Source organism: Rhinolophus sinicus, linkage group LG05 (genome assembly GCF_036562045.2).
Source record: "Rhinolophus sinicus isolate RSC01 linkage group LG05, ASM3656204v1, whole genome shotgun sequence".
Lineage (NCBI taxonomy): Eukaryota > Metazoa > Chordata > Mammalia > Chiroptera > Rhinolophidae > Rhinolophus > Rhinolophus sinicus.
The window spans coordinates 28685321-28709932 of NC_133755.1; the positions used below are offsets into that span (position 1 = coordinate 28685321).

At 37.1% G+C, this 24612-nt stretch overlaps 1 protein-coding gene across 4 annotated transcripts in view; it reads left to right on the forward strand.

Annotated features, from left to right (window-relative positions):
- Nucleotides 1-24612, forward strand: part of EML4 (EMAP like 4) — a 141051-nt gene that overhangs the window by 115442 nt on the left and 997 nt on the right. For 2 of the 4 annotated variants that reach the window (XM_019757066.2, XM_019757065.2), the window contains 6 exons: nucleotides 8193-8281; nucleotides 9649-9746; nucleotides 18637-18724; nucleotides 19241-19339; nucleotides 21967-22097; nucleotides 22800-24607. In XM_019757066.2, the coding sequence (XP_019612625.1) occupies nucleotides 8193-8281; nucleotides 9649-9746; nucleotides 18637-18724; nucleotides 19241-19339; nucleotides 21967-22097; nucleotides 22800-23273 (979 nt within the window). In that variant the 3' untranslated portion in view covers nucleotides 23274-24607. Of the gene's footprint in view, nucleotides 1-8192; nucleotides 8282-9648; nucleotides 9747-18636; nucleotides 18725-19240; nucleotides 19340-21966; nucleotides 22098-22799; nucleotides 24608-24612 lie in introns of those variants that run through there. The other 2 variants (XM_019757062.2, XM_074331922.1) reach the window with 1 other exon arrangement.

Here is a 24612-nt window from a genome sequence, read left to right on the forward strand (position 1 = left end):
GATGTCTCGTGTCCATATCTGGAAATCTCCTGCTGCTTATAGTCAAGCACATGTGTGGATAAATTATCAAAGCGATAAAATTATAATTTTAAAAGAGTGTATTACTAATATAATTTCTAAGAGAAAAGAATTAAATGCATAGACCTAAGTGGACATAGTACTTCCTTAACATGCTAATCCTCACATACTAAGGATTCTTTTCAGTAGCTTTATTGAGATATAATTCATATACCATACAATTCATCCATTTAAAATATACAATTCAAGAGGGTCGTGCAACCGTCATCACAAACTAGTTTCAGAACATTTTCATTAGCCCAAAAGAAACCCTATACTCATTATCAGCCTCTCCTCATTACCATCACCCGCTTCCTCCTAGCCATAGGCAACTGATGCACTTTCAGTTTCTATAGGGTTGCCTATTCTGGATATTTCATATAAATAGAATCATACAACATGTGGTCTTTTGTAACTAGCTTGTTCACTTAACATGTTTTCAAGGTTCATCCATGTTGTACAGAATATATAAGTATTTCATTCCTTTTTGTGGCCAAATAATATTTCATTGTATGGATATTTTGTTGATCAGTTGATGGATATTTGAGTTATTTCCACTTTTTGGCTGCTATGAATAATATTGCTATGAACATTCATACAAGTTTTTGTGTAGACATATGTTTTCACTTCTTTTGGGTACATACCAAGGAGTAGAGTTGTGGGATCATGTGATAACTCTATGTCTAATATTTTGAGGAACTACTAAATTGTTTTCCACTACAGCTGCACTATTTTACAATTCCACCAGCAAAGTATATGAGGGTTCCAGTCTTTCCACATCTTCACCAGAACTTGTCATTGTCTGTATTTCGATTATAGCCATCCTAGTGGGTGTGTAGTGCTTTCATATTGTGGTTTCGATTTGCATTTTTCTGGTGGCTAGTGTATCTTTTTCATGGACTGTTGGCCTCTTTAGAGAAATGTCTATTCAAATCCTGTGCCCATCTTTGAATTGATTTATTTGTCTTTATTGTTGAGTTCTAAGAACTCTTTGTATATTCTGGATACACAGTACCTTATTAGATAGCTATATGATTTGCAGATAGTTTCTCTCATTCCAAGGGTTCTTTTCACTTTCTTGATGGTAGTAACATTTGTGGCACAGAAGATTTTAAGTTTCATTAATCAATTTATTCTTTCTCTTGTTTCTTGCTCATAAGCATTTATTCATATGTTTTCTTCTAAAATTTTTGTAGTTTTAGTTCTTTAGGTCTCTGATTCATCTTGAGTTAATCTTTGTATATGGTGTAATATAGACATCAAACTTCATTCTTTTGTATTATGGACATGCAGTTGTTACAGCACTATTTATTGAAAAGACTGTTCTTTCCCCCCATTGAATGGTTATTGACACCTTTGTCAAAAATCAGTTGACCATAAATGTATGGGTTTCTGTCTGGACTCTCAATTCTAGTCCATGATCTATATGTCCATTCTTATGCCAGTACCAGGGTTGATTATTGTAGCTTTACAGTAACTTTTGAAATCAGGAAATGTGAGTCCTCCAACTTTGTTCTTTTTCAAGGTTGTTTTGGCTATTTAGACTCTTTTGAATTTCCACCTGAATTTTAAGATCAGCTTGTCAGTTTCTACAAAGAAACCAGCTAGCATTTTGATAGGAATTGTTTTCTCTTTATAGATCAATTTGGGAGAATGTCACCATCTTAACAATATTAAGTCTTCCAATTTATGAATAGAAGATTTTTTCCATTTATTTCAGTCTTCAGTTTTTTTCAAAAGTATTTTTAGTTTTTAGGGTACAAATTTGCACATTTATTAAATTTGTATCTAAGTGCTTCATTCTCTTCACGCTACTTTAAATGAAATGGTTTTTTTCTATTTCATTTTCAGAATATTCATTGCTGGTGTATATAAATATAACTGCTTTTTGTATATTAATCTTGTGTCTTGCAACTTAACTAAACTCGTTTCTTAGTTCTAGTAGTTTTTTTAGTGGATTCCTTAGGATTTTCTACATATAAGATCATAGAATCTGCAAATAAAGATAGTTTTCTTCCTTTCCAATCTGACTGCTTTTTCTTGCCTACTTGTCCTAACTAGAACCTAACGCTAATAGAAGTAACAAGAGTGGTCATCCTTATCTTATTCTCTATTTTAGCAGGAAAGCATCAGCCTTTCACCATTAAATATGTTAGTTGTGGGTTTTTCAGATGCCCTTTATCATGTTGAAGAATTTACCTTCCATTCTTAGTTTATTGAGAATTTTTAATCATGAAAGGATGTTGGATTTTGTCAAATGCCTTTTCTGATCTATTGAGATAGCATGGTTTTTATCCTTTATTAATATGGCGTATTACATTAATTTACTTTCAGATGTGAAATCAACCTTATATTCCTGAGAAAAATCCTACTTGGTCATGGTGTATAATTCTTTTTATATGTTGCTGGATTCAGTTTGTTAGTATTTTGGTGAAGGTTTCTGCATCTGTATTCATAAGAGATATTGGTCTGTAGTTATGTGTTGATGCCTTGTCCGGTTTTGTTATCGGGAAGTACGGGCACTGAGGACTTTAAAAGGGTGAGATCTCCTAAACTGAAATGAACATTTAAAGCATGCAAATGGATAAAATTAGTTTACTCGTATACTAGTAATTGTTAATCATTAGTTACCAAAATATTAAATTTATTGAACCAGCATACTACACATGACTTTCAAATATAATATTCTCTCATTTTTTAAAATTTGTGTTTCTCGATAGGATTTGAAGTTCTTCATAAAACTCACAATACATGGTAACCTGAGCCATTATGAACTTGAAAATTTATAATCTCTGTATTATTGGTAAAAATACGTTCTGCTTGATTTTTCCAAGACCCCAGTTAATCATCCTTCCCCTTCCTGTTTTTTGAAACCAGTTTCTCACAAGGCATTTCATCTTTATACCACTACCAGACCCCAGGGAAACCACAGATAGATTTCCCATCCCATCAGGATGTCAGATCTATATCAGCTCAGACAAAATTCTCCAAGCAGTTTACACAGAACTTTACTCTGGTCTTGGTTGGACCTAGTTCTGTTTCTGAACCAATATTTGGTATTTAAAGGAGTTTTTGCTATAGTTATTTTGTAGGCTGCTAAATAGAGGTGAGACACCCAGATGTAGAGAAATCAATAGACTTGAACATAGGGAGAATAAAAAGCAAGGTTAAAGTTGGAAATTGTTTCAAAGAAAGGAATCCACAGAACTGAGTCAGTATATAGAACATATTATATATAATGTATAATATAGTTATATATAATATATAGGGATGAAAAGGGGGTGGGCGGACTGAGAGGTGACTTTAGAGAAGACCCCAAAGTTTCTTATCCCTAAGGATAGAGTGACAGCTTTGACAAGGAAGCGAGCCAGGAAAATGAGCCTGACAAATGGGTAGTAAAGAATTTCATTTCGTTTTTGACGTGGACTCACAGGACCCTACACCTGGAGAGACTTACTCCAGCTCTACTCGTCAGTGCTGATGGTGACTGTAACTAAAGTACTGTTACCAAATTCTAGCCAGGTACTGTTGTTGACTATAAAGGTTCTGCGCATAAGAAATGCTCCTGCTCAAAGGAAGATGGCAAAGATATATTAGCACGAGCTGAGATTTTCTTTGACGTAATGAAAAGAGAAAACTTCCAATTAGAAGAGAATAGCTTTTTCCCTGTGTAATTTGGTGTTCCTTAACGTGGCCCATGGGTACCCCTCAGCTCATTCCCCTAGGCCCAGTGTCTTTGAACTCTATCAGCATGAATCTCCCTGAGTTCTGCCTGAGTTCTCCAGTTCTGAGTTACTTTTCAAATGCTTATTGAGCTCTTGCAACTTGTATAGCACTGCACTAGATGCAGTGAGTGGCAGAAAGAAATACAAAACATGGTCCCTGCCATAAAAAGATATCATATGAGTATGCCCGACCACTGCGCTGTACACCTGAAGCTGAATCATGCTGAATGTCAACTATAATTTAATATATATATAGTCACGGGATATGGCGTACAGCATAAGGAATAGAGTCATATAGAATTATAACAGCTATATACGATGTCAGAGGGGTAACAGATTGGGGGAAAGGGGTTATCACTTTGTGAGGGGTATAAATGTCTAACTATTACATTGTTTTATACACCTGAAAGTAATAAAAATATATGTATCTGCCAAAAAAAAGCTACCATGTGAGTAGTTTAGTATTACTTGAATAAACGGACGCTAATGCTTGGAGATCAACAGAGAAAGCACTGTGAGCCTGAGTGGTCAGAGAACACTTGGGAGGGGGTGGGATCGGTCCTCCCTGAAGGACTTCTTGGACCTTGCAGAGGCAGTGAAGAGTGAGGAGCTCATATCAAGCAAGAGGGATGGCCTGAGCAAATCCAGGAAACTGAATTTAGGACAAGAACGTTTCTAAAGGCTTCTTGATACCAAAACCGTAGAATCCAAACTTCTTAGCCTAGCTTTTTAAAGCCCATTAAAGATTTAAAAACTTTTTCCCTCACCACTCAAGCCAGAATGGTCGAGTTAACCTTTGTATAACCCTCCAGCCCTTTCGTACTTTATTTCTATTCCTCTTCACTTATTTATGCCCCACCTACTGGTATCCTTGCCGCATTTGATGTGATGAAATCCTACCATGTTTCCCCAAAGATAAGACCCAGCCGGACAATCAGCTCTAATGCGTCTTTTGGAGCAAACAATACAAAACCCAGTATCATATCATATATCATAAAATAAAATAAGACTCGGTTTTATATTAATGTTTGCTCCAAAAGATGCATTAGAGCTGATTGTTCGGCTAGGTGTTATTTTCGGGGAAACACGGTAAGTCACCCACATCCTCAGTGAGTATGCTTGCCTGAAACTTCGTAATCCTTACTACTTGTATAATTCATATTACTTTGAACTATTTGCCACTGTATTAACTCAGTCTTTCTCCCCAGTTAAATTATAAACTCCTGTTCTCCTTTACTGACTCTTCTCTGGGTCCCTAAATGTTACTGTATCTCAAAGACAGAGAGAAAGCACTTTCCTTGGGATCACTCCCTTCCCTGGTGTGATAAAGTGATCCATCCTGGTTCTGCCACTAACTAGTTCGTTGACAACTGGTCAGGTGTTGTGACATCATAGGATTTCCGTGTTCTTACTTGTAGAACAAGAGGGTTGAAATGGTCTTTTCTTCCCTTTTTTTGACTTTACGTTTTTCTGATTATAAAAGCCACATTCCTATTCTTGTAAGTAGATCATAAAGAAGCAGAAAGGGGTGAAAGTTACAAACCTGCCACCTAGAGGATACTTTACATTATGATGAGTATTTTTTAACTCATGTTATGAAGAGATCTATTCATTTATTAGGGACTTTAAAGTATGATACTTTTCAGCTCTAAAATCTTTGATTCTTTTTTTTGCCACTAAAGAAATCAGTACGGTGTCTTTTTAAAAAGTCATCAGGAAAAAAAAAAGTCATCAGGATAAATGATGGTACTACATTTTGGTATCTGACTCACAGATTAGATTAGTTTAAATATATGACCAAAGATTTCCCATCTCTAATACTGAGCAGTTATATTTAGAAAGATCCATTAAGTCCTTTAGGCCAGCCATATAGAGCCCCATAATGATTCCAGATTACCTTAAAGCAGAAGCTTGGTTTCAATGTATATACTCTAGACTAAAATAAGAATACATTTAACATAATGGAATCTTAAATGTTTACTTCTAGAAAATTATCTTTCTTGAGGATTTGCTGCTCTCTGTATATCTTTGTTAGGGCAGAGGTCTTAAGCCCAGAAATCTTTTTGGAAGATAGAACAAAATCCATGCAATGAAAAGAGTGCGGGCTTTAAAATTATTGCTGTGGGTCCATATGGAAGTTATTTACTTTTAATAACAAAGTTTTTTTAATAACAGGTATTGAATTATTACTAAAAATTATTTACCAAAAGTAGAAGCATTAATCTGTGATATGTAATTACACAGAAAAAGTAGACAGGATTTGGGTTTTGTGTTTTGTTTTGTTTTGTTTTGTTTTTTGATAGCTGCCATCTCTACCCAGTAAGTGACTCAGTTTTAGCTTTCTACATGTTATACCAACAGACATTCTGGGTTTTTTCTTAGTACTTTTTAAGGGAGTTTCCAAAAAGATAAAATTGTTTGCAGTGTTCCTGGGAAGATTAAACTGACTTGGAAACAGTCTTAAAACAGTTTCAGTTGGGACCTCTCCAAAATAAAAATTGATAATTTTTAAATGCCTAAAAAGGCATGGTAAAGTTCCTATGAACTCATTAAAAATTTGAAACCTGGCACCTGCCGAGTGATGCTGTATCTCATTGTTCCTTAGGTGCATGTGTTCAGTCTGAATTGAAATACTTTGTTTCCTTACTCTGAAAGGTCAGTTCACTTGGCATCAGCTTTGGCATTTCTTGGCTCAGAGGAGGTTCACAGTGATAGCCATAAAATTGATTAATGAATTACATTCTCAAAAGAAACCTATAATCTCTGGGTACTGTCTAGTTGTAATAAAGTATGTCTCATATACCTTTTGAAATGAAAATGATAATATACATGCAGCATAGATTTCAAAGTGCCAGTTTCCTGCTTTTAAACTCAAGTATTCACAAATAGAAGCTATTTCCCTTACCTGAGAACAAAACAGAATTTATGAATTAGGTTAGCTACCTAGAAGTTTCAACCCATAGCTCACAAGTTACTAAAATTCATTCATGAACGTGTTTAATCTGAGAGAGATTTCCTTGATAGAGGTAGAGAGTGGGATCATTTAGTCTTTCATCTCCTACCTTGAATGAGGCCTGTGAAACATCTCTAAACATTCCATTTTTAAAAAGTTCTTTAAAGCCCTTTCCTCTCCTAAAGAGTATTTCTTTTAATCTGAACGAGAAATGGTCTTTTTTCCAGATATTAGTTATACAGTTAATTTCAATATTATGATTTGTTATTGGCTTATTTTAGTGGTGGAATTTTTCCCATCTGAGTAGTTAAAAAAACTTGCTACTCTTGTCTCATCCAGTTATATTGAGATTACGATAGTGATTTTTGTTTTTCTAGTCGTCTCACATTCTCTCCAACCTATTTTTTTCCTGTAAACTGCACTATTAAGTAATTCTTGCTAAAATTTGGGTTTTGTCATGTTCAAGATTTATTTTATATTAAGTTCATTTATTCATTCTACAGATATTTTTTAGTGCCTGATCTAAGCCAGCAGTGCTCAACTCTAAACTCCTCCAACCAGCTATGCATGCTGGCTATAGTCTGCCTCCTCTCGCTTAACCCAGTCTTTTCTTGGTACCCCCTGTCTCGCGGTGCTCTTCTGAAACACCATCCCTTCATTCAAGTTCTCTTAGAAAAAGGTCTGATAAGTCATTTATTATGTAGTTGGATTTAAGTCATTGTTTTACTCTCAAGATGATTGTACATTTTGACTTTTCATGTAAATGAAAAACTCAGAGAATTTAGTTTCCATGTACAAGTGTTGGGGATGTGGGAGAGGTAGAGTGCCCCCTGCTGATTCCTTTGAAATCACACCAAATGAATGGCCCTGGCTTTTCCCTTCCACCTTCACACTGCCAGTGCATGCTCCTTCCCACCTCCGTAGCTGTGCAGCTTTCACTCCTACCTCAATTGCTGTGCTGGTTTCCCTCAGTGTTTGGCTCAACCCCATACCCTGTGTCTTTTCTAAAAGTTTTCTTGTATATGTTACCATTCATTTTCCTTTTGAGAGTTCCTATACTATATATCTAGTCACCATCTCTAAGATTGACACTTAATTGTTCTTTGTTGCACTTGGCTCGTTTCCTTTTCCCCAACTCTAGTGTACTCTTCAAGAACCCAAATCTTGTCATCTTAGTCTATTTAGACAGTGCCTGGCAAAGAGACACAGTTGGCATTCAGCGACTACCTAAACAGAAATGAAACTATGTGTAGGCCCATATATTTATTTGTATCCCAACATTTTGCAAAATGAACTCATCCTCATTAAAGGAGGGAAACATGTCTTACTTATGGGCATTATTAAAATTTATTAATTTTTAAAAATTAAAAAAGGGAGGAAGAAAGTCAGCCATTTTTTTCTATAAATGTAATATCTGAAACAAATTTTGATTTTTTTTTTTTTTAACTTTTTAACAGGTGGTTTGTTCTGGATGCAGAAACCAGAGATCTAGTTTCTATCCACACAGACGGAAATGAACAGCTCTCTGTGATGCGCTATTCAGTAGGTAGGCAGATTTATCCCCACCCTGGCATTCACAGCATCTCTGTAATTGCATATTTTCACTTCTACTCTCTAGAGTTGTTAAGTATTGAATATATTTCCCCCAACATCAGATTGAATTCTGCTGCAGGAAACTGCAAAAGATCTGCTAAAGTTAAACAACATTATAAATCATCAAGCAAACATAAACTTATAGCAAACTGTTACAACTACATTTGCAATTGAAAGCAGAATACAGTGCAATCAACTCCCCTTTTTTTTTGCACTACACATATTTAGAATTTTGAATAAGTACCAGGCTGAATATTAAATCTATTTAGCAACTGTTTCTTTGTATATAAGAGAATATAAAAGAAATTCCAGTAGTCTTCAGAATATGCAAATTTTATAGGCCCTTCAGATCCTTTAAAATCTAGTTACATTGTTACTAGTTTCGTAGTAATGATTGGTTTGTTAATAAAATGCTCAGTGACTCATTAAAATTTGATAAATTTGTTTAGCCTTGTGTGAATAATTCTTTGTACTTTATTAAAAATACTAATTAAGTTTCCATAGTATTCCAGTTTCCTTTTCCCCTTGTTATTATGGTTTTGATTCATATCATTCTTCCCTGGAGTGAGTTTGAGCGACATTTGCTTCTATTCTAAAATATATTCCAGTAGTTGTTGGATCAGTGTAGGATCCAAAGAATCTTTTTGATTACTTCTAAGTTGTTTCATCCAAGGAAACACAGAATACTATCCTCTGAGTCAAAAAAAGGAAGGAAAAGTACTTGCTTCAAGCTATAAGCCTGGCAAGAGTTGAAGCAGAAAAGGCTTTCTATTTTGGATTGGCTTTTTTCAGTGCTGTAGTCAGAAATAACTACTGCAAATGTAGTGATTACAATCCAAGGATCAGTTGGACTTTTCTGACCATCTGCTGTGTGACAAGTACAACAGAGGAGACTGTAAAGAACATGGTCCCTTCCCAAGAGAACCTACCCTGTAGTGAGAGAGATCATGTGTGCCCAGCTGAAATAAGCAATTGTGTACTTAACTTGCCATGTGAATACTGTGTACTTAGACCTATAAAAGCAGGTGAACATCCTGAGGCCAGTTCGTAGCCAGCTAGAAAGAGATGAGGCTAGAGTGAGGGTGTAGAGTCCAAGGCCTGTGAGTATCTCCTAGAGGGATTGTGTAGTAGACTTGATGACCATTTGTTTTTCAAGTGTGCTTACTGATGAGAAGATTGATTCATCAAATGCCAAATAACAGTTGAATTGATAAGATTTAACATTTGTAAAATGTCATTTAGTATAGGTGCAAAAAGTAACAGTAAATAAATCTGTAGATATATTTCTCTAGTCAACGCTTTTTCCTGTTTTCATTCTAGATGGCACCTTCCTGGCTGTAGGATCGCATGACAACTTTATTTACCTCTATGTAGTCTCCGAAAATGGGAGAAAATATAGCAGATACGGAAAGTGCACTGTAAGTAGTAAACTAAGTTGTGAAATTGTTGGAAAATTTTACTTCTGTTAAAAAAAGTTAAATGTTTACATTGGTGTATCTGTTGTTTTCTATCCTCAGCTGCTTTAAACTTTAATCTCCATCTCTGAAAACAGATTCTACCTGATAGTAAAGTATTGCAGTTCCCTGTGTACTCTAGAAGGGTTTCTCCTTTTGGTGGGAGTTTAATACTTGTCTCTCTCTGACTGATTTTAAGGTGGTTTCTTAAAGCTATTTCCACAGGAAACTTTTAGAATAAAACATTTTGAAAATAGAGGTGAGTCAGAAATAAAAGGGTGTCTATCTCACTTTTAATCCCAGTGTCCCATGATTCTGCCCACCCCAACACCCTGTATTTCCTGTCACCTCTCTGCCACTTAAATAATTTACAGAGATTTGTCTGCATTAAGGGAATTAACAGAAACATATTTCCTTTAATTTGTTGCCCATTTCTGATTCACTAGATTATCACTGTAAGATGAAGATTAGATTCAATTCTGTAGACATACTGAGTAGTTACCTTATGGCAGGTTCTCTGCTAACTAGAGAAGTGCTCTGGGCATTGGCAGTACACGTACGATTTGTTCTTTGTCCTCAAAAAGTACACACTCAAGCTGAGGACAGGACAAGAAAGGCAGGAAATACAGCACAGTGGTTAAGGGCACAGATTTGGGATCAGACTCCCTGGATTTGAATTCTTGTTTCAAACTTACCAGCTAGTGTGACCTCGGGCAAGTTGCTTAAACCTTCTACTTCAGTCTTCTCATCTATAAGATGAGGATAATAGCAGTTTCTACTTCACTGGATTAAAACAGGTTAATGCATATAAAATACTTAGAATAGTGCATGGTGTGTACATACTCAATATATGTTACTTATATTTGTAGAAAATGAGGAGGTAGCTTGGTATGTATGGTGTTAGGATTATAGCAAATCACTTGATGAATTAGTGATTAATGGCACAGATTCTTTAACAGTTTTTATCATAAAATAGTTTTAGGGGAATAAATAAAAGAATTAGTTTTTAGAAGCATATACGTAACCCAAACCCAGGCCACTCACTATTTGAAGAAGAGACTTATTTACTTTATTTCTTTTGCGATTTTGTACTGTATGTTCAAACTAGCCTATAAACTGGTCTACAAACAACCTGAGTTTTTGAATTTCTCCAAAATATTTTTGTTTACCATAACACAACATTATGAATTGTCCATTAATTTATATAAATCCATCTTTTAGTCAATTTATTAATATTTGTGATATGGAATAACACCTCATTGCACAACAGGGTTAAATGAAATATTCCACGGAAAGGAATTTTCGGATTCCTGAAGTTTACCCTACCAGGCCCCAAAGTTTTCTTAATTATTTCTTACCTCAACCTTTTTTAAAAAGCCCATGTCTTAATAAACAGAGTATCTCAAATATAATTTAATCTTGTGGGATCACAAAGGTAACACATGCTTAGCTCAGCCCTCATTTAACAGATGAAGAGACTGAGTTTCAGAGAAGATAAATGACTTGTCCCTGGTCATATCCTGACATAGTGGCAGAACCCTGTTCTCCTCTTAGTAGCGCAAACTTTCTAATATATGATAATACCTCCGATTTTTCAATATGTGTATTATTGGACTGTGCTCTTATAGTACATCTGGTTCAGAAGGGAAACAGCAGTGTGTGGCACTGGATAATGAGAATGATCTTGCAAGTGTTGAGAAATGGCAAGTTTATCAATTGCATGAGACTTGGCCTTCTCCGATTAGGCAGCTTTTATCTGTCGAGTATTTGAAAGTATTATTTTGAGCTATCCCTAGGAACTGTTTATAGTACTGTTTGAGGCTATAATGGAAGGCTCAATACTCTGCTTTTCTAATTATCTTCTGTTTTGTGCTTTGCTTCCAGCTGTCATTTCTCCTTGCTGTCTCCTTCCACCAGCTGGTCCTAGAGTTTCATATTAACTGCTTTTATCTGTTGTCTGCTATGATATAGGACAGACAAAGCTGGGCTAATGCTGGCTCTGCCACTTACTAATTTGCGACTTTAGGCAAGTTAATTAACTTCTCTGAATCTTAATTTTATTATCTTAAAATTGGAGTTATAATAGTTTACAGGATTGTTGTGAAGATCAGGTCTTTGTTAAAATATGGCAACTTGAACTGTTCTCATAGAGTTCTATGTACAAATGCTGTTTTCTATTTCCAATATTTCCAATATTTATTTCCAAATACTGACTGTTACTAGTCAGTATTTAAGTGACCACCGTTGCTACAGAAAATTATTTAGAACTTCAGAAAATGTCCCGCTAATAAATTTTAACCAAGCAGCTGGAGCCTGCCCCTCTTCACGGCATTACTTTCTGTGGAGATGTCAGTTGAGGTGACTGGTACCCAAGGCACACAAAGGAGCACTTCTGGTAGAGGGCAGCTGGCTAATCAGTGGCATGGTCATTACAGGCCAAGGCCTCACTGGCAATCTCATAAGCTAGGAAACAAGACAAGATCCATTTTTGGAGAGATGGACTTACCTCATCCACATTCTCCAAAGCCGGTTTATAAAATACCAGTTTGCAGCAAGAGCTGTACTGACAAGGGACTGAATCCTGGTCTCCTCTGGTCTGCTCACTTTTCTCTCTATAAACAAGCCTCAGGAAACCAACTCCTATCAGAATGCCAGTTTATTCATTTAAAGTAAGATATATAAATACCAAAGGGACAGGATGTGAGCATCCTGTAGCCAGCACTTCCCTTTAGGCAAAAAAAAAAAAAAAAGTAGTGCGTGTGAAACCAGAGTATAAGCAAAGTGAGCAAGCTTGGCGCCTGCACCCGCAGTAGGGTGAGAGCTGCCACTAGAGCTGGTCTTGGTTCAGGTCCCTCTGCCATGGACATTAGGTGGATGCTACCCACATTTGCCTCTGTGGCTCCTTTTCTTTGCAGACCACCGTACCCCCATCTCGAATCTTTGGATACATTCATACGTGCAGTCAGGCTGTATTCTAGTCTTGCTGACCTTGGAGCTATTACAACTCTTCTTTGCCTTTTCTGCATTGATTTGTTTTATGGTAATTCTAAAGTTTTAACTCTCAAAGATTTGGGGGAACATTCGTTGTAGTTTCCGTAAACACACAAAACTTCATCTTCCATCCACAGAAAGTTATTTCCATTTTCTGCCCCAGTTAGCTTTCATAGTCTTCCTGAGGTCTCTCCTTACCCACTTAAAATTTCAGTGTTTCAAAAAACTTATCATAAACTCTAAATTTATTGTGTATTTCCTCATCTAGGTGTCTTCAAAAATGTTAAAACTGATCTCATTTAGAATCAAAATCTTTAGCATATAAAGGGCAGAAGAGAGCATTATCTGGTCGACTTTTCATTTGACGAGTAAGAAAAGTGAGGCAGGAGCTCATTTATCACGATCCATTGTTTTATGGTCTATCCCCTCTAATCAAGCCAATCTCAATTAATACAATTGCCGTACAGTATAAGTCCATGAATGAACTAAATGGTCTCCAAAGGTGATAAAGACTGAGTTAAAACTTTGATGTGTCTGTTTAATCCTGAGAATCCTGGAAAAACCTCAGCATATTAGAAGAGTCTAGTCAAGAGCATTTTTGGCTTAATCATTTTTCGCATACCCTGTCACTTCCCTTTTCTCTCTCCCATGTCTAACCCTTGCATTTAGTTCTAAGACAATCTATGTCTTCTTAGAAACAAAGCAAAAATAGGTGCAGTACAAAATAAATACCTTTCAACTTTTAAAAGAGTTTCTTGCTTTTCGAGTAGTACAGAAGGGGAGCGTAAGATGCTTTATTTGCCTCCTATTTCTGCCAATAGCCCAGTCTACCAACAAGGAGCCTTTATTCTCTGTCATGGACGTTACCTAGCTTGTGATGTCGCCTGTATTTTAGTCTAGCCACTCACTATGTCACTGGACTATAGCCAGTAAGACATTGCTTGTGAAAACAGCAGAATGGCAATTACAGATTCCGCGGAAAGGCATAAATCTCAGTATCTACAAAAGCAGTAAGGATAACATAGAGCACTACTCAGTATTTGCTTCTTATAGATTAGTGCTCACATGTGCCTGCCTCGAAGATCTACGTTAAGAAGAATGATAGAACGTACTTACTACTGAAGCTGCTTTTGTACTTGCTGCTATGTGGCAAATGATACCTCCTCACACACTGCTCAGGTTTGTTTACTGTACATTGCTGGTCTTGGCCTATCTCTTTGAAGGAACCCCAGTGATCTTCCAAGAAATAATTTGCTCTTCATGAGCCTGACCTCTTGGGTGGCGGAGGGATAGAGGGGAAGCAATGGAGTCATCCCTCGTACTGCTCATCCGTGACAGCCTCTCATTTCCTCTTCTGTGGCCTGTCTGCCCTCTCACTTCCCGTTTGCCCCTGCTGGGAGCACACTGCCTTCTTGATGCCCTTAGGTTCTCCAAATCGCCCTCCAGCATGCACTCCAAACCTCCTTGGCCTGGTCTGTGGCTTTGTTCCTCCTAATTGGATCATAGAATTATGAATGACCTTTCCTTTACTTCCCATGAGAACTTCCATCTTCTTAGTGTTTAGTGAATACTTTTTAAAGTGGTTTGACTAAATTATAGGATTCATGGATTCATGATTGTATCATATTCACTGTATAAGCTCCTTGATTTTGTAACTGCTGCTATAGAAGACCTTTTAAGAAGTCTTTGGGTTCAGACGCTCTTTTTAACTGTTCTACAAAGCCCTAGGATTTGTGGGTGGCGCTGGGCTGGGCTGGCATGGATCTGATTTTGCTTTACGTGTTGGGCTTCTAAAGTAAGATTTAATATGGCAGAAGGGTTTTATAGCTAAAAAGAATCTGAAGACTGCCGGTTGATTTTTCTCAAAGATCCCTGAGTCTTTTGAGTGTTAAGTGTTAAGAAGTTTTTACCTCAGCTTTTCCTGAACTGTTTTGAAAAGGTTTTGAAAAGGTCCTTGATTACTTCTAAATTCCTTTTTTTAAAATGCTGCTTTTAAGTTGCTTTCTGCTAATCTTTATTGTTACAGAAATGAGTAAAAGATAAGCATGATTAAATGCTGTGCTTAATTTGGTCTAGAATCATCTGACCTGAGTTTGAGCTCTAGCTCCACCAATTCTTTGTTGTGACTTCAGAAGTTATTTCATCTCTCTGCTCTAAGTGGGCATCTTCACTTAAGGCTGCTGTGAGATTTAGAGTTGATAATGTATGGAAAGTACTTAAACTTAATGCTTTACACATAGAAAGTACTCAGTAAGTGTTAGGTGTTATTAGCAGCAGCAGGAGCATCTTTCTCAGTAACTAGGATGAGCCCTGGGTTGTACTAAGTAAGGGGTGTTTTCAGCATTTAACATGAATCTCTGAAAGTTCAAAATCGTTTTCTAATTATGGACAATTGTGTATTTTCCTTGAAAAAGCTTAAGTGTTATGATTGACTTAAAGGTTCTATTCTCTTTGCATAGGATTAAAATTATTTTATTATGCACCTTAATGCAACATAACTGTTTGGCTCAAATTCCTGTGTACCTTTTAAGGTGGCTACTCAAGTATGTTAACCTAGGAGCTTTAGTATATTGAAGTTGCAGTGGTACTAAAAATAAAAAGCATTGCAAAGTCTGCTAGGATAGGCAAGAAGTGCGGGTGGAAACAAGTGTTCTTTCTGCCAGGATTTTGGTAATTGAAAATATGAATCAAAAAGAAGAGGAGGAAGACTTTTTAATTGTCTACCTAAAAATCTCCAAGAAAATAACCCATAAAACAAATGCAGTATTTCGATAAGGCAGTACAATTCGGTATTACTGTAACTTCAACATTACTATGAAGTAATTATATTGTAGTACTTGGTGACTTAAACAAATGAGGGATGTTTTCTTATTTAAAAGAAGTCGTCAGGGACTCAGGACCCTTCTTTCTTTCTGCTCCGTCATCCTCCGTAAGATGCTACTGGAACTCCAGTCATCACATCTCAATTCAAAGAAGAAAGGAACAGAGCAAGGGAAAAAAGGCCTTCCTCCTCCTAAGTCGGTTCTCTGGAAGTTTTCCTGGAAACCCCACTCACTGACTTCTGCCACCCCTAGCTACAAAAGAGGTTAGGAAATAGTGTCTTAGCTGGGTGCTTCAGGAAAGGGGAGAATGTGGATTAGATAGGCAACTGGCACCTACGCTCTAAAGATCAGCTTTCTCTCCAACCAGCAAAAGCACATCCAAACTGTAATGGGAAAAAGAAACCCTATTTGCAATAGCAACAAAAACCATAGGTGCTTTGAAAATAAACATAGCCAGAAAAGCACAGGAAGCTATGTGAAACATGACTGAAAGACAAGCTAAGAACCAAAACAATAGACATAATGTGTTTCCAGATGAAAAGACTTGATAAAAAATATTGTCTACACATTTTTCTCTAAATTTGATGCACTCTTAAGTTTTCATTGTGACATCTATGAGCTTGATAAAATGGTTCTGAAGTTCATCTGAAATTTTCCACATACCACAAAATTATCACTGTTGGCTGGGGATAGGCAGATAGATTAATGGAACAGAAGAGAGGCCAGAAACAGATCTCTGCTCGTGTGGAAATACACTAGATAATAAAAGAGGTATTTGAAATCAGGAGAGAAAAAATGAACTGTTCTCAACCCACATTATCTAGCATCCCAGCTACTAACAACAACTTGGTTTATGAAATTAAATCCAGTCCAGTCTCCTGGGGGCACTGGCCACATTTCAAGTACTCGGAAGCCACGGGTGGCCAGCTGCTGCTACATGAGATTGCACACCCCTAGATGGTGAGGGGACACCTGGATACATACCTACCAAGGAAAGTAGGCCTCACTCTGGGCCTTGGTACTTATAAAAAAAAAAAGTGCCTGCGTTAATTTCAGTACACAGCCAGGGTTGCAACCACTGATGTAAAATGATCTTCCATGCAGTTGACAAAGACTTGGCTAAAATAGTTCCGATTTTTCCAGAGTAGTAATTTTGGGCTCTGTCACTTGTGATTATTATTGTGGTCACAACATTCCACTACTTAATGGCAGTAATGAAAGTGCCAGCTTAGAATACTTTCCTGTTTCTTTTCAAGGAGATATACTAGATTTTGCTCCCAGCTGTGTCTCTGCCCTGGGGGTGATACTTGAGGCTGTTTTCCTCCAAACTGTGCATGTACCTTCCATGGCCATGAGTTGGGTGGCCAAGGGCTCTCCGAGATGGAGTCTGGGAAGGTAGCAGGATAGACCCCCAACAGTTGTGTTTAACTTTTTCTTGGCTTATTTATTGGAATCCATACCAGGGAAAAAATATTCAGTTCATTTGCCAGTATGAATTGACAATCTCCCCAAGGTCTTTGCTATATTTAGGGACGTTTCCTACTCAAGAGTCTTTTTTAAGAATACTTTGTATTAATTTACCTTCTAATACGTTCTGTGTCCAACACAGATGTGAGTTACATGAGTGTGAGGCATACATACAATGCTTCTGATGCTCTAGTAATGCTATTAAAGGCTTTTCACAGAGGTTCGGGTAATTTAAATATGTCTACATTAGGATGTATAAATCTTAGAAGATTGTACTTTGCTACGATTATTCTTCGTGTAGCACAAGTTTTCTTATCTTAGAAGCATGGCTTAGAGCCAGGCATCAGATCGCTGTGCACTGTGAAAAGGATTTGTGTGAGCCCCGTTCTTCTGCCAGATGCAGAAACTGTCCAGTCACCACATGCGTCCTCCTGGCTTTGAAAATTGATTTCTTGTTAGGTTGGTAGGTCTCTTGTGTGCCTAGCAAGTGATTCCCAACGTGTTTTCTAATATACAACCTAATCTCTGGTAACTTCAGGAAGCTTCACAGTTCTCAAATTCACATAACTTAAATTCATTTAAATGTATAAATGTGTGTATTTGCCACGCAGCAGTGTGGGGTTCCAACAGGGTTTTAGGACATGTCGTTAGACTTCAGGAGGGTAACAGAATAATTAGAATACTTTGTATAAATCATTGAAACTATGCCTAAGGTACGCTGAATTTATTAACTTAGAAAATAAAGCCACCTGTGCAGAAAGTTAGTAATTCAAAAGGTACGTTAGAATTTAAATGTTTTACCACAGACTAGAGATAAAAGTGATTTTGGGTCTCCATCAACTTTGGTAAACCAGTAAGACCTGTGTGATTTATCTGAAATAGTGTATTGGAAATCAACTGCTTACATGTGAAGCCATTTAGTAGTTTTTTTTAATTTCCAACTACTTTACTATTAGTAAAACCTAAGCAGAAGATCACTGTCTTCCTGTTTAAGGAATGTTTTAAAGAGTCAGATGATTATATTGGATCCAGCTATTCTGAAGAACAGCATGGGGTGACTTTTCTCCCAGAATATTCTTTGGCGATAGGAATTTCTCTAGACCTCCATGTGACTGTATGTGCCCCTCTGGGGTGGACCATGGAAAACTGTACTCTCTGAACAACCTGGAAGCAGTCCTTCTTTCTCAAAAATGAAATCACTCTAACCAGCGACTTGAAATAAGGTCTGGTACCTACTGCAGTGTCCTTCAGGGCACAAGTGTAGGAGACTGTCTTTCTTGGAAGTCTCTAACACCGGGAGGAGGTGCTTGTCGCTGGTATCTCAGTGGAGAGGCCAACAGGACACTCCCACGTTCCAGGCACTTACCGTTTCCACTGTGGTGAGATGTCTTTAGTTTCGGAGTTCTGCATTTTTCATTGGCATCTTCACATACCTGTGTCTTTGGCTCCCAAAAAGACAGCAAAAAAGAACTGAAGACCTGCTGTGAGCCCTGTTCAGATAACAGTATTGACTATTAAGCTATTTATTACTCAAAACGCTAAATGCTTTCTAATACTGATCTGTTGTTTCCTAGGGACATTCCAGCTATATCACACACCTGGACTGGTCCCCAGACAACAAGTATATAATGTCTAACTCGGGCGATTATGAAATATTGTACTGTAAGTATGAGTGATCACACGTGGCGGAGGTGTGTCTGCCAGGGGCACGACTGGACAGGTTGTGTGGGATCTGAATTGCGCAGAGCATACATGCTGCCCTATAACCTGCCAAAGCGCGTTACTCTGAGCTGTCTAAGGAAGGAGATTCTCAAATGGGCTTCACTTCTCCAAGACAGTATGAGTTAATTTATATGTGTAGACATGCAGTCATAAGACATTACTCAGGGAGATTGATGCCGCTTTGAATGGTTTTGTATTTAACAACTTTTCCTGGAGGCAGGAAGAAGTATAATGGATGGGCATTTATGCTTTTCAAAAAAAGGAAAACACTTCAGTGGGAAACAATTTGTAGTTCCATAAAACCCGTTAAACACTTTTCCCTTTTAAATGTGTCTTAATGTTTTTCAGTGTATGGATTATAAATACAAGTAAACATGGCTAGTCTGAATCAAGATGCACTTTCAAATACATTTGTACACAGCATTACGATTATATTTCCTGTTTCTAAATTTAAAGGGGACATTCCAAGTGGCTGCAAACTAATCAGGAATCGATCGGAGTGTAAGGACATCGATTGGACGACATACACCTGTGTACTAGGCTTTCAAGTCTTTGGTAAGGACATGACACCCGATGGGAAAAGGCAGTTTGTGGGGTTTTACCTATAATTACTTAACTAAATTCCTCGATTAAAAATGGTCCACATGTATTCTTTAGTGTTATGTCTATTCATGGCAGATTCAGAGAAATTAAGTGTATTATGACTGAACCATACAAGGTATGTTCTCCACAGAATCCAGCAGACTTTTGGTCCCTGATAAATGTGGAAGACGAAAAAAATTTACATGATAACCTTTCCATTTTTTCCTCTACATGAAAATTGAAGCTTTTAAATTTCTAAAGGCATTTTAAAAATAGCTTTATTGTCATTCATATACCATATAATTCACCTAAAGTGTACAATTCAGTGGTTTTAGTATATTCACATTTGTGCAACTATCATCACTAATTTTAGAACATTTTTATCACCCCAAAAAGAAACCCTCTACCCATTAGCAGTCACTCCCCACCTCAACTCCCTAGCAACCACTAATCCTTTCTTCCTCTAATGATTGGCCTATTCTGGATAGTTCATATAAATGGAATTGTATCTTGTGATCCATTGAGACTGGTTTCTTTCACGAGGCATAATGTTTTTAAGGTTCATCCATGTTATAGCATGTGTCAGTACTTTATTTTATGGCTGAATAATATCCCATTGTCTGGATAGACCACATTTGTTTATCTGTTTATCAGTTGATGGACACTTGAATTGTTTCCACTTTTCAGCTATTATAAATAATGCTGCTGTGAACAAGCGTGTGTCAGTTTTTGTGTAGGCATGTTTTCACTTCTCTTGGGCATATACCTAGAAGTGGAATTGCAGGGTCAAATGATAACTAACTGTGTTTAACCTTTTGAAGAACTGACTGCCAGATGGTTTTCCAAAGTGGCTCCATTTACATTTCCACCAAAAGTGTAGAGAGTTAATTTCTCCACATTCTTGTCAACAGTTGTTATTCTTTTGCATGTGAATGTCCAGTTGTCCCAGCACCATTTGTTACAACATAAAGGCACTTTCAGTAGACATTATTTAAAGATAAAATTTGGGGATCATTCCTAATCTTTTGGACATTTCTAGAAATCTGTCCTCTGTAACAGTTTTCTAAACTTTTCCCAATCTGCAGGTATCCTGAAAAAGTTAGAGGATAAATGGAAAAGTTAAAATAATAAAGCCTTGCTTGCAAAGAATTACAGAGAGATGTTATAGTCTGTAATTAGAATAGTAGATATGGATGTGGCACCAATACCTAAAGCAATACCCAAAATATTAGTATTTATCCTTTATCAATATCTCTAAAATTGGTCTCTCTCCTCCAGTCTAATTATAGATCTGAATGTTTCTTTATGCTGTGTACATTTAAAAACTAATCAATTATAGGTACCTGTTCTAAATACAATTGCTACAGAGATGGAGAAGGCTAGAAAGAAAGTAAAAACAAAATAACTGATTAGTCCATAAATGATTTCATTATTCTGGGTGAAAGTGAAGCAATAGCCAGTAGCTGATAATTTACCTAGTTATTTTAATGAAACAATGTATAATACTTATTTATTAAGAGATTTCAGTTAAGGAGTGTTTTGAACTTGTTTAGCACATTTTAACAGAAAGGTATTTGTTCTCTAGAATAACAAAGAACTACAGGAGGCCAGCATCTCAACCCTTATATATCGTTTCCCCGAAAATAAGACCTAGCCAGACAATCAGCTTTAATGCATCTTTTGGAGCAAAAATTAATATAAGACCTGGTATTATATTATTATATTATATTTATTATATTATAGTATTAACCCAATCTTATAGTAAAATAAGACTGGATCTTATACTAATTTTTGCTCCAAAAGATGTATTAAAGCTGATTGTCAGGCTAGGTCTTATTTTCAGGGAAACACAGTGTTCCATAGTTTTAATCTAGAATTTTGTGCTAACTATGTTGAACATGATCACCGTGTCTCATAATGATTCAGAGTAATTAAATTTGCTATGTCTTATCTTTGGACATAAGTAATAGTTACAGGAAAATTCTGTGGGATGGCATGGTAGTAAACCACTGGGTGACCTATGCATTTCCATTAAAACTTTGAGGTTTTCTTAGAAGTGCCTGCCTGAAAGGGAGTGAGAGAGTATGTAAATTTTACACAGCTTACCCAGAGTGCACTTTGAAGAATTAGTGCTATGGCTTTGTTTCTGTAGTTTGCTATACAAGTAACTGAGAACTTCCCCTCCAACTAGAGATTTTAAAAAGGAAGAATTGCTCAGGTGAGTCAAGCTAAAACTAAAGTTATTTTTAGCACCACCTGCTGGTTACTAGCAAGTTTTTTGGGGTCATTAAACTTTCCATCTTGAGGCTATTTTGGTTTAATTTTATTATGTTAGGTTTTGGATAAAACTTTATTTGAATGAAGTGTTGTGCCACTAAGAAATTTATAAGGGAAATGTTATTAGGTTGGTGCAAAAGTAACTGCAGTTTTTGCAATTATTTTTAACCTTTTAAACTGCAATTACTTTTGCTCCAACCTAATAGCAGCTAAGAGTTTGAATACAGGTGAAAATTAGTATCTAAAATTAAATAAACCTGTGTAGCCTCACAGTTATATTTTTGAGGCTAATTTTTCTGTGCCCCTGTGCTTCCATATGAAAGGTGTCTGGCCAGAAGGATCCGATGGGACAGATATCAATGCACTGGTGCGGTCCCACAACAGGAAGGTGATCGCTGTGGCTGATGACTTCTGCAAAGTCCATCTGTTTCAGTACCCCTGCTCCAAAGCAAAGGTAAAATCACTTTCATACAAACTAGCTGTGTGGGGCCTTTTGTTTGGGGATAATTTTGTGTCAGTGGCAAGAAAATATTTGTAGGGTTACTAATTACTGTCCCTGCTACTGCAACGCACAGGGGAGAACAGGGCCCTCTGTAAGCCTCCGAGCTGGCATTGCTTATCTTCTCTTTCCTCATCCAGGTCAAGAAGATAGTTACAGAAGGCAGCTAGCTAATGATATTTTATTCATTTTTACGGTCCATTTGTTCATTTTTATTTTTGGCAGTTTTAAATTTCTAAGCATATTAAAATATTTTGTTGACCAATGTTATAAATGTATGATTTACATTATATGATCAATATGCATGATCAGTATTATAAAATTCCTGGGACTGTTTCCTAAGGGACCTATAATCCTGCCAACCTAGTCAGTTCTTCCCTGGCCGTGGAACAGTTACTAAGTACACCAATCTGACATCCAGAAGAGACAGATGTTTATTTTTTATAATATATATATATCGTCTGAATGCATAGATGTCTAATTGTTTTGTTTCACCCATACAAATAGGTGTTAAAAGTAAATTACTGCTCGCTTTAGTCCTCAGGTTTGAGGACTCGTGGCTTTGATTTGAATGACCTGTTTCACGAGCTTAGTCACCCTGTTGCTCCAAGCAGCCGCGTAAAGAATGAGTCTCATGTTCTGATTTATTTCACACAGGCGCCCAGTCACAAGTACAGTGCCCACAGCAGCCATGTCACCAATGTCAGCTTTACTCATAGTGACTGTCACCTGATATCAACTGGTGGAAAAGACATGAGCATCATTCAGTGGAAACTTGTGGAAAAGTTATCTTTGCCTCAGAACGAGATTGTAGCGGATACCACCCTACCCAAAGCCCCCATCTCTTCCACTGAAAGCGCCATGCGATCTGATACTCCCACGCTGCCTCCTTCGCAGCCCTTAAATGAGACAGCTGAAGAAGAAAGTAGAATAAGCAACTCTCCTACACTTCTGGAGAACAGCCTGGAACAGACTGTGGAGCCCAGCGAAGACCACAGTGAGGAGCAGAGCGAAGGGGGCAGCGAAGAGCTGGGCGAGGCTGGCTATGAAGAGCCGTCCGGTGAGATGAGGGGGCAGCAGGGGGACAGTGCGCTTCCTGAGGACCTGCAAGCTCCTTCGCTGCTGCCCTGACACCAGGACCTCAGTGCGTGTGGTCTTAGCTGGAGTTCAGGTAACAGGCCGGGAAGTGAGGGAGAATCACTGTTGATCGAGACTTGGGTTTCCACGTGATCTGCTTTCTTCAGTAGTCTTACCTTCATCCTCTCAAATGCAATGGACCTAAAGGTTCAGTTTGGTGTGTGTTGATTAACCAAACTTAATAGTAGGAAAGACTGACACACTGTCTCAGAAATAACTACGTATGTAAGTGGTATGTAAATACTGGAAACAAAAACAGCAGTTGTATTGATTTAAAACAAAACCCTTGTTATCTGAACATGTTTTCTTCAGGAACAACAGAGGCATCACAAACACTGTTACTCATCTACTGGCACAGACTGTGCTACTCTTTTCCTGATGCAGAAAAGGAAATCAGAAAAAAGAAAAAAAAACTCTTAATGAGAGATCCTCCCACCCCAAGTGTCTCGTAGAAATTTTTTAGTTAAGAAAAACTTCACGATTGCCACAGGCAGTGGTGTTGCCTTCTTGAATAATGAATTTTCCTACACTCCCAGTAGATGTCCAGATGTGCTTGTTAGTCTACTAGATAGGTGCTGCCTTTTCTAAGTCGTAATGAGGAACCGTCTCATAGTTTCTTGTGTGCAAATCTATTTTATCTTAAAATTAAGAAAGCAGTGGTTTGTTAAAGAGGTTTTAATGTATATTAAACCACTGATATTCAGAGAAATGGGTTCCTCCAAGGATTCCTTTGCTGGCCTGAACATTTTAAATGTTTGGCATTCGAGATTCGAGTGGATGGAAAACGAAAACCGCATGCCTATAAAACCAAACTGTAATAACTACTTGGCTAATTTTAGCTTAGCCTTCAACATAACTTGTTCCCGCGGTAATAGGGAAAAAATACAGTAAAGTTTAAATGATTGAATTGGTGCTTGAAGTTCATTGGCTTGTTGTAATTTTTATACAGATTAATTACAGAGGGATAAGATACTCAGCAAATTGCAAATTCTTTTTTACAGAAGTGTGAATAACTGATTTTTTTTTTTTTTTTTAATCAATTGTATACTTAACAGACTTGCTATATATGGTAATTTTTCTCTGGTGGAGTTGCTATAAGCCTTGCAATTCTAATGTGGCTATCCTCTGCTGTTTTGGGCAATGCATGTATTATTGTGCATTGGATAGCTGTTTCTTTTAAGTTTTGTCATATGATGGTTTTTAAGTATGTGTTTCCTACTTTAAAAATCATTACAAATAATGCATTTCCTATATGTTTGTTTATACTTGGATTATAAAAAAACTTTGTTTTGATTTATTTTTTAACTTGCTGCATTGTTTTGATATCTTTTTT